Below are 11,294 nucleotides of genomic sequence, written 5' to 3'. Positions count from 1 at the left end.
GGTCGGGACCTGGGCTCGATTCAACCCTCAGGCGACTGTGTTGAGTTTGCATGTTTTTACTATGTCTGTGTGGGTTTTCTCCCACAGTCCAATGATGTGCAGGGTAGGTGGATTGGTAATGCTAATTTGTCCATAAGAGTCCAGAGGTGTGCACGTTAGGTGAATTGGCCATGGAAAATGCAGGGCCAGGGGATTGGATCTGGGTGGGATGACCTTCAGTGGGGCAATGTGGGCTCGTTGGCCGGTTTCAACACTAGGGTTTCTATGAAATCTTAGCTAATTATTCCTCCATCAACCTAATATTGGTATTTTGGTGATAGAAGGTATTACTATCAGTGCTAGTAAGTGGCCTTACAAAGGGGATTTCTGTCTCATTAGTCTTGTTGCCAACAATGGCAAAAAAGCAGAACTCAGAGTAAGTACGAGTAATCACCGTTGACATCAAGACAGCATTTGATAATATCATCACAGACTCTAGTGAAATTGAAGTCGGTGGAAATTGGGATAATTGCTGGTTGAAATTATACTCTGCTAAATGGAAAGTTGTTGGTAACCTTTTCAGTTCAAGGAAGTTGTTGTATGAGTTGCTCAGAGTAGTGCCCTGGGCTCAACCATGTTCTGCTGCTTCATTTATAATAGGAACTGCAGATGCTATCTTTGCTGCTTCATTAATGACTTTCCTTACAGCATATCGTCAGAGGTAGGACATTTTTAGATAACTGCATTCTATTTAGTACCATTCACGATATTTGAGGTGCTGATGCAGTACACAACAATGTGCAGCAAGACCTGACAACATTCAAGCTTGGATTCCTACGTCCTAGCTCTCTGATGAAGGGTCTAGGCCTGAAACGTCAGCTTTTGTGCTCCTGAGATGCTGCTGGGCCTGCTGTGTTCATCCAGCCTCACATTTTATCATCTTGGATTCTCCAGCATCTGCAGTTCCTATTATCACTCACACATTCCTATGTCCATACGTTTACAGGGTTAGAGGCTAGGAATTCTGCAGCAGTGTCCTGACTCCAGAACTTGGCACAGTCAGGTGTGCAATGAATACCCATGGCAAATAACACCACAACATTTGATTAATAAATAACATCTTTTAAGTAACGGATAACTCCCCGGAGACATCTCTCCGTGTAATCTTGCAATGATGTTTGAAGGGGTAAATTTCTATGTAAGTGCACTCTCCCGGCTTTGAGGTCTTTTCAGGTTGGTTTACATTGGCGCGCCTGCGCACCGCTCCCACGGGCTGGCGGCGCGCCTGCGCACAGAATCCTTCGGCAGGTCCGTCATGGCGGCTTCTGTCCTTTGTCGCCTGTCGCTGGGGTCAAGCGGCAGGGCCGCGGCCCGCTCCGCTTCCAGGGTAAGGACCGAGCCGGGGGAGATAGGTGCACGCTAAGGAGCGGTCTACTGAGGGGAACGCTCCGTGTTTGTGGGCGGACAGGGAGGTCGGATCAGGCCCTTTGCTCATTTTCCTACCCCCTTCCCCACACCCTCCCCTCCCTTCCCCATCCCAGTCCCACCCCACAAGTGTGACTGGACTCGAAACGTTACCTTTGATTTCTCTTCACAGATGCTGCCAGACCTGTTGAGAATTTCCAGAGTTTTCCAATTTCGGATTAAAATATTATATTGCAAAGTGTCACTGTGGGGGAAGAATACTATATCAGCTTTGTTTTCTGTTTCTAGATTTTTGGTGGATCCTTAAATCCAGTTGGAAGCGAAATCCAGCAGCAGCAACAACGAAGAAAACTCTCCCTTCATGAGTATCTGAGTATGGGTTTGTTGAAAGATGCAGGCATAAGTATACCAAAAGGACAAGTTGCCAGTTCAGCTGATGAAGCCTTCAAAGTTGCCAAAGCAATCGGTATGCAGATTGAGAATATTTGATGTGAAAATCAGCAATGTGTTAAAGATTTAATTGTACTACTAACTTCAAAGATTTTTGTGCTTTAAAAACAGTTGATGCCGACTGCACAACTAGTATTGTGAGAAGTGGTTCCTACCATTTTGATAATCTAATACAGTCTGACTTCATTGTCCAGAACTTGAAAAACCCAAACTAAATAATTGCAGACTATTTTAGAATGTTCTGCTTTCCTGTTCTTCGGGTAGCGAAAACTACGTCTTTGTCTGTTTTTAGATAGTGGGCCAACACAGCAGCACAGACCTGAAGAGCTGAAAAGCCTTATGTCAATTTATGTTCACTGTTGATCATGAAAGTTCAATTATCATTGGGACAAGCTAACAAAGGAGCTTTATTTTATGGTGTTAAAATTGCCCATTGAGATTTGCCTGTTTCATTATACACGTCATGATATCCATTACTTCACAGATGAAGAAGCAAATATTGATACAGCTTGACTTTGTATTGAACCAGTCACACTTGACGGTCCAGTCTTGTATTGCTGTTGATCTCAGTCAGAAGGCGCACCTACGGTGCTATTAGGAAGGGAGTTCCTGAATGTTGATCTGTGACAGTCAAAGCACGTGATAGAATTCCAAATCAGGATGGTGACTAACTTGGAGGGCAGCTTGCAGGTTGTAGTTTAGCCCTTGTCTTTCTAGATAATAATAGTTATGGATTTGAAGGTGCTATTGGAGGAACCTTGATGAGTTACTGCGTTATGTTTTGTAGCTAGTACTGACTTCTGCCACTGTTGTGCAGGGAGTGACTGATGTCAAAAGTGACTGGAATATCAATCAAACAGATGGATGTATCAAACTTCTTGGGTGCTGTTGGAGCTTTACTCATCTAGGCACATAGAGAGTATTCAGTTACAGTCCTGATTTGTGCCTTGTGAATGAGCATTCAGAATACTGGAAATGAGTTATTTACTGCAGAATTGCTAGCCTCTGATTTACTCTTGTACTCTTTATTTATTATCCTGTCCAGTTCAGTTTCTGGTCAATAGCCATCTTCAGGATGTTGAAAGTGAGAGAATTCATGAATGGTAATGCCATTAGAAGTCATGGATGGTGGTTAGATTCTCTCTTGTTGGAGAAAGTCGTTGCTTGACAGTCGTTTACCATGTATGTTACTTATCACTTATTAAACTGATCTGGATGTTATTCAGGAATTGCTGAATATGGACACAGAATTTTTCAGTATCTGAGGGCATGTGAATGGTGCTGCACAGTGTGCAATCCTAGAAAACAGAAGCAGAACTAGGCCATTTGGCCCTTCTGTCTTTGGGCATCTCATCAGTGAACATCCATACTACTGAACTTATGACAGAGGGGCGATCACTGATGAAACAGCTGAAGTTGGTTGGCCCTAGAAAATGCTGCTGTGAGGTACTCCTACAGTAATGGCCTAGGGCTGAGATGATTAATGCACGGCAACCCCAGTGATCTTCCTTTGTGCCAGATATGTCTCCAACCAGTGGAGACTTTTCCCAATTCCTAATTACTCCAGTTTCGTCGGAGTTCCTTGATGCCATAATTGGTCAAATGGTGTCATGAGCACTCCCTGTAACCTGAGTGAGGATGGTACAACGCACGCTGTAAAATGCATGAGTGTGCAAGCATGCAGATCAGCAATGGAAAAAGGCTGTTTGGCTTACTGTTGCTGTTCGCTTTATTTTTTTCTATGACATCTGATGTTCATACCAAGCAAATTATTCTAAATATTAGCTCCTAAATGCGTGTAATAGTTTTCCTAAGTATTAGTGATTTAAGGTACCAGCCGTCTTATAATTGAGCTGATTTGGAGCTTTCTGGGAGGACAAAAGTTTGAGTCTTCACTGAATAAAGGTCTGATATTATGCTAGTACAGCTGAATTGATCACTCAGCTGTGATTCACGTAAAGTATGCAGAGACAGAGATGCACACGTGTTGTTCAATCTTGAATATAGAGAGAGGAAATCTTTGCAGCTCATACTTAAAATAGAAAAACATTAACAGAACCATTTTTGACTTGGGTGTGGCAGGCATTATCTTTGGCAGTTTAGTTCATTTTTTTGTAATATAATCGTAATTTAAATGTTGTTGCATTAATTAATGCTTGCAGTATTGAATATCAACAGTTTTATCCTGTGGAAACCGAATATCATTGACCTTGAATGTTGTGTTCCCCTCTCAATTGTGCTTAAGTTACATGTTGACTGGTCATTAATTTCAAATATGAGCCTAGCAAATAGTGGGAGGGATACTTCCTAGGGGAGGCATAGTTTAATTTGATTTCAGTTTGTTGTTGATTACATAAAATTATTTGTTAAACGAGCCTTATTAAAATATATTTATGTATAGATTAGATCTAGATAAGACAAAGGATGAAGTGCAAAGCAGTTCAGTGTCACTCATCTTCACTTTCAGTACTAAGTAATAAATTAAAATAATTCTTCTCATTTGTGTGGAAATATGAGTTTCATCGCTCTGTTTGAAGGCAAGATAATGAGGTGTTCACCCAAAGTCTGTCCAATATTTTGTTCTCTCACACATTGCACTGGGCATTTTATTCAGTTATTTATCATTTTACTGTTTGTGGGATCTTGCTCTGTATCTTACTACAAAAGTACATACGTGACTGCACAGTGTATTTGGATGTTCCAGGGCTGTGAAAGGTACTATATATGTAGTTTTTTTTTCTTGCTGTATTTGTCGTATTTAATATGCATTACATTTAAAATGGCATTCTCAGTTCTTTGGTAGCCTCTTTTACATTAGCTTTGGATTGAATGAGCAACTTACCTCACATTTCAAATAAATCAGACATGTTTGTGCTCACAGAACTGACTGAATCATTTAAAATTTTGTCCCTGTAGGGTCGAAGGATGTAGTAGTGAAAGCACAGGTCCTTGCTGGTGGTCGAGGCAAAGGAGAATTTGAAGGTGGACTCAAGGGAGGAGTGAAAATCGTTTACTCGTAAGTTTATCTTCTTTTTATTTGCTTTTCAGAGGTCAAACACTTACTTTCTTGGTAAAGTATTAACACTGTATCACCTCCCTCCATGGTTCCAGTAGGCATCTGATTCTCACTTTAGAAGTACAGTGCACAGTACTTTGCTACCAGTCTAGAGGGCAAAGTGACTTGCATCATAAACCTATAGGCTCCCTTTTTCAATCTATAAAAGATTTGTTGCTGTACTTGCTTTTGTCGGAGGTTTATAGTACAAAGACTGATTGTTTAGGATAATGGCTTGATATTAAATTGACAGTTATCAGATTTAATACCAACGTTTATCTAAGAAAGCACAATAAAGAGTAATTATTCCAAGGAGATGTATAAATATTGCTGCCCCTGAAGAAAGCCTGTGTTATAATTGATACCTAAATGTGCTTGAAAGCATGGGCTTCATTAGTACAATGGTCAGGAGCTCTGTTGTTAAACTAAATAAATTTCAAAGACTATTAATATTAATAGAGGAGATAGTATAAACAGAAAATATTGAATGTGCTATGAAAGGATAGTATGTTATGTTATTGATTAAAAGGTTTCCAATCTTTCTGGGATTTTTTTAGCACAATATAAAGTTGGTTTGTCTGCTTTCTGCCTGGTAGAAGACTTATTGTACACAGTCAAGTTTAAAAAAATAGGCATACAGTAGTACATTCAGAATTTCACACCACTAAAATCAGTTAATGTTGGAATGGATCTAGGAGAATCTTTCATCATTTAAAGGAGGAAGTGGGTGTTGTCATACAAAACAGGCCTTGCTAGATTAGTGAACTGATCATCAAGGTAAAGTGATCAATCTCAGCATTACTAAAACCAAATCTATGTATATGTGTTCTAAAGATGAGAAATGTCTTAGAAAGTAAAACATTTGCCTGAATCTCTCAATGTAGTTTTAAAAAAATGTTTGCAGTATTGCAGTAAGTTTATTAAAATTGTTTCAAAGTTGTTCTGTGAAAGATCATTCAGACGTCAATGCAAAATATATGTTTGGAAAGGTTTAATCCCGTATAGTCCAGTGAAACGCACTGGAATTTTTGTAGCTAACCAATCTTAGGAGGCTGCTAAAATGTACTATATACAGTACATTAGAGCCCTAATATCAAATAGCAATAATCTAATGATGCTTTTCCAGGAGAGTTTGCAGTGAATCATCGCACGTAGAAGTTCAAAGCTAAATGTAGGAAGTTATTTGACTGTTTGGATACGAAAGGTTATAAAAGTCAATCTTTGCCTGCGGACTAGTGGCATCTTTATCGCGGGGACATTTGAACAACACAAAGTGAGGAGGAAATCGTGGACTAAGTGACAAGTGCCAATAATTTTAATGTTCCATATTTTGCTGAAACTTTTTGGCTGCTTTGCCATTATCTTAAAAAACACTTAAACAATAATTATCATTGTTAAAAACAGAAACAAAACTGCAGATGCTGTAAATCAGGAACGAAAATAGAAGTTATGGGTAAAGCTCAGCAGCTCTGGCCCCATCTGCAAAGAAGAATAAGAATGAACATTTCTGGTTCAGTGACCCTTCCTCAGTACTGATTAATTATCATAGCTTTGCCGCCAATGAAACTAATTATGATTGCCATTTTCCTGCAGTTAAATCATTTTTCACATCATTACCATATAGACTTAAAATAACGCCGTTGTGTATATGATTTTGTAAGATAGTCATTGAATCAGATTATTTTAAAATGATCCTGAAAATAAGTTTGAATTTAAAAAGAAATTCCACTGAGGGTGGAAATAGCAGAGTTTGACTTGATTTGGGACTGATGCTTTGGAAAATGCATGTTGATATTCAAGTGCCTAATCTTGTGCCTGTCAGAATTCAGATGCATTTGAGTTTTGAGCAAACTAACAATGATATAGCAACCAGTGCACTTCAGGCTTCCATCTAACATTGAGGACTGCATGCTGGTTTGATGGTTGTTTTTTCCCCTCCAGCTATTAAAGGTAATGGGCAGAAAAATCAGAGTGCATTATTAATTTTGCCCATACACAGTTCGCTAGTCCTAATTTTGAGTTAGCTGAATATAACTAACTCGATGCTAAGGTGAAGCCTGGAGCTGTAGTATCCTAGAATGGCATTGGAGTATGCATTTGTTACTGCTGCCGAGTTCACACAAAGTAAACCACTTTATAAGCCTTGCAAAACGGTATAATCCAACAAGATCTGGATGGAGGTATTTCTAAGAGATGAAAAGAAGATAGAAGAACACTAACAATAAGATTAAAAAGTGTTCTAAAGATATTTAACAAACCGGTTCAAATGTATTTATTTCATTAAAATACTTTAAACCTTATTAGCATATATAAGTTACTTTTAAACTAAATGTGAATGTTGAAGAAGGTGTTGATTATCCTCTGGTAATTATCGTTGGCTTGAATTAATATATCAGCTCCTATCTTCTTGGTATCTGGCTCATCGTTGAATCTTCTTAACCAATCATCATTCCTTACAGACACCATCATGGAAGGCAGGACATTTCTTTACACTTTCTAAGGTGATGCGACATGTATTACAAACTTCTGGCTCCTTCTTCTCTGACCCAACAAGAGTTTCAGCACAGAACAGCTCTGAGGCCAATGGTATAAGCAGCTAAGAACCTGCCTACTGGAGCAAGCTAGCCTAATCCATAGATGGGTAGGAGAGCACCAGATTTGCAGACTTTTACTTTGAGACCAGGTACCTAGCAGTATTTAGATCCTTTAAATGAAAAAGACTGTTTTAATGATATAGGATTAATCAAATTACATACATTTGCATGGGGAAGTCTTAGAATTACTTCTTAAAGCATAAACTTAAGCATTTTTTTTACATAATTAATATCAACAATCATTAGATAGCACAAACGTGTTCAATTGTACTATTGGCAAAATAGCCATAAAAGATATAAATTCTGGAAATGCCTAGTAAATTTGATACGGCTAGCTAATGGAAGGGTATCAACTTTTCTGTGAAGTCCATTTTTCAACAAATTCCCTTATGCATTTCTAAATACATCAGGTTAAAAATATTTTTGTGTGCTTATCTGCCTGAGGAATGACAGGTATGTCAGGTATTTAATATGAGCATAAAGCGTTGTCTAATTAGGGGTTGAGTAGTTTGGTATAGAATATCATTCTGTGATGACTCCTCCACTGAAATCAAACTGATTTAATTCTCTATTCACAGCGACGCCTTAATTCAGTACGACTACAAACCTCTGTATTGCTTGGTACCGTTACAATTTAAAAATAGTAATCGTGTGGAAGCATTGGAAAAGGTGCAGAGGAGATTTACCAGGATGTTGCTGGTTTGGAGCGCAGGCCCTATGAAGAAAGGCTGAGGGACCTGGGTCTGTTCTCATTGGAGAGAAGGAGGCTAAGAGGGGATTTAATAGAGCCATACAAGATGATCAGAGGACTAGATAGGGTGGACAGTGAGAGTCTTTTTCCGAGGATGATGACTTCAGCTTGTACAAGGGGGCATAGCGACAAATTGAGGGGTGATAGATTTAAGACAGATGTCAGAGGCAGGTTCTTTACTCAGAGAGTGGTAAGGGCGTGGAACGCCCTGCCTGCCAATGTAGTTAACTCAGCCACATTAGGGGCATTTAAGCAGTCCTTGGATACGCATATGGATAATGATGGGATAGTGTAGGGGGAGGGGCTTAGATTAGTTCGCAGGTCGGCGCAACATAGAGGGCCGAAGGGCCTGTTCTGAACTGTATTGTTCTATGTTCTATGGCTATCGTCCCAATTCTTAATATTCCATAATATTATAGCAATATTGAATTGTGATGGCACTCAAGCAGACCATTGAGCTTGTTGACCCCCTGTCACTTTTGTTCCATGAGCTCAAACCAACAATATGGCATTCTGCTAAATCCCACATCTAATTTAAACAGTAAAAAGAAATCAGGCGTAGCTCACGATTTAAATAGTATCTGTTACTTTTGCAAAATATACCTTTAATTGGGCATCCTTTCTCTCTATTTAATTTCATCCAGTCATAATATTTACCCACCGAAAGTTTAGCTTCTTGTTTCCATGTTAGCTGGAAAGAGGACAGTTTAGCTCCTTTCTCCTGTGGTGTTGAGAGTAAAATTAGTCACTTAGATTAATGTTGCATTTTATGATCCAGTCATTCCTGAAAAGTGCATTTTTGTTAGCACAGTGTTACATGAGGGCAGGGGTAGTCACTATTTTGTTTTGATCTACGTGGATTCATAAAACCAGGGTCTTTAGAAGTAGAAAAAGTGTTTGATAACCTGTTAAATGTTTTTGAGGATATAATGTAGTAGGATAGATGAGGGAAATGGTGTGTGTGGGTATTTTGAAAGCTTTTGATAACTTTTCCCCCCTATGAGCGGTTATTGTGCAGAATTAAAACACAGTGGATTCGTAGTAATATATATGCATGGAAGGAGAACTGGTAGGCAGACAGGAAACAGGGCAGGAATAAGTGGGTTGTTTTCAGAGAGGAAACGGGGACAAATGGGGTACCACAGAAATCAGAATTGGGCCCCCAGCTATTCACTGTATCTATCAAAGAATTGGATAAGGAAGTGAAATGTGATCTTTCCAAGTAAATGTGAATTCATCTGTTTCAGTCAGAAAAGAAAAATGGCCAGGTATTATTTAAATGGTGACAGATTGGGAAAGGTTGAGGTACAAAGGGACCTAGATATCCTTGTAAATATTCTTAACCAATCAGTTTGGGCATGTTATGACATGTTTCCCTAGCAAGTGGGAATTGAACCTCGGTGTAATTGATCAACAAGCTGCACCACAAGAGTCCCCTCTGGGTGTCCTTGTACACCAGTCATTGAAAGCAAGCATTAGGAAGGCAAGCAGGTTTGAGTACAAGAGCAAGAAAGCCTTCCTGTGACTGTACAGGACATTGGTGAGAACGCCTGTGGAGGTTTGTGTGCAGTTTGGTCTCTTTACCTACGAAAAGATCAGCTTGCTACAGAGGGAATCCAGTGAAGGTTCACCAGTGGAGAGCATGGGAATATGGTGCAGAGGATCATGGGATCCATTCGCAGAAGAGACTGGTGAGAATTAACCCACATGATATTTTGAGCAGACCCAGAATACGTAAGACTTGTTCTGACCAAAAATTCTCTAATCTTTCAGACAGAACCACAGGAATATTGTTCCAAGATGAGAAGAGAAGCAAGTAAGATGATAATACACAGTCTTGGCTGTATGCAGCATAAAATTGGCTTTGTCCTTGAGATTTCCTTTGTGTGGTTTAGTACCATGGCAACATTGCAGTTGTGTTAAGGAGAAAGTGTGATTTGACTTATGTTTAAGCTGAATTTGTTCATTCCCTGAAATGCCACTTGGTGGCAGCATAGACTGAGCAAATGGCCTGTTGAAAAATGCCTCTGCTGAAATAATAGTATGTATTCTTTTGAGAAATGATGGTGGGTGGCTTTTACATGCAGTAACCTTTTTTTCAATCTACTTGTTCATGTTATTTGGTAAAGTGAGTGCTTGTTAACCAACAGGATGGTAGCTGTTTGGAGCTCTTCCACAAACAGCAGTGAATGCAGGATTAGTTGTTAATTTTATATCTGAGATAGATGGTCTTTTTCTTAAGCAAAAATATTAAGGGATATGGCCAAAAGCAAGCATCTGGAGTTAGGCCACAAATCAACCATATTATCATCAAATCGTAGAACAGGCTTAAGGAACTAAATGGCCTACCCCTCTTCCTGTATTCATAACTTTCGTGTCACCTTACAATAACCTGCTATACAGTGTAGGTAAACTTTATTAACAAGGTCAGCCAGGTTATAGAATAGAGTGTTAGTTCCCTGATTGGGGCTGTTAATCTAATCAGGGAGCCTTGGCTGACAGATGTAAACAAGAGTGTCAAAGATTCTGTTCACTCTGACAGCTGGATCTGAGGAAGCCGGATCGGTGTCAAGAACTTTGTACATGTAAATAAAAGGTGACTTGTTGACGGGAAACTGGCCTCTGGAGGTATTTCAGTGGTGATGAAAGAAAAGCACGCTGCTGAAGAAATTCACTCACAGCAGTCATCTGTTATTTTGGGTAAACATTTCTGGCATCATAGTGTTATTTGAAAAGCTTGATTCATTTGATCCTGCCATTGAAGATTAGGGTTGGTATGTGGAAAGATTGCATTATTCATTCTGGGAAATTGACATTGGGGCAGGTGAAAGGCATTGAGTAATTCTCCTGACATCTTTTGAACCCGCAGCTTTTTCGGCTATTAGGAACCTAACTTTCCCTGAGCTGTCATATACTAAAACCTTTCAAGAGTTGATGGATTTAGTTAGGGGATATTATGACCCCATGCCTCCTCTAATTCTGAGATGCTGTTGGTTTTACTCAGCAATTTGAAAGCCAGGGGAATCCATATGGGGATTTT

General features: G+C 39.4%; 1 protein-coding gene across 1 annotated transcript in view; it reads left to right on the top strand.

Annotated features, from left to right (window-relative positions):
* The first annotated feature begins 1,262 nt into the window (after positions 1-1,262).
* The window catches only part of LOC125458862 (succinate--CoA ligase [ADP-forming] subunit beta, mitochondrial-like), a 75,254-nt gene continuing 65,222 nt past the window's right edge, over positions 1,263-11,294 (top strand). Inside the window, exons 1-3 of the mRNA XM_048544622.2 lie at positions 1,263-1,366; positions 1,693-1,870; positions 4,771-4,870. Of these exons, the coding sequence (XP_048400579.1) occupies positions 1,295-1,366; positions 1,693-1,870; positions 4,771-4,870 (350 nt within the window). The 5' untranslated portion in view covers positions 1,263-1,294. The remainder of the gene's footprint in view (positions 1,367-1,692; positions 1,871-4,770; positions 4,871-11,294) is intronic.

This window comes from Stegostoma tigrinum, chromosome 15 (assembly GCF_030684315.1).
Source record: "Stegostoma tigrinum isolate sSteTig4 chromosome 15, sSteTig4.hap1, whole genome shotgun sequence".
NCBI classification, from domain to species: domain Eukaryota; kingdom Metazoa; phylum Chordata; class Chondrichthyes; order Orectolobiformes; family Stegostomatidae; genus Stegostoma; species Stegostoma tigrinum.
The sequence above is the reverse complement of the archived record's forward strand: the minus strand, read 5'-3'. Positions and strand labels throughout refer to the sequence as shown.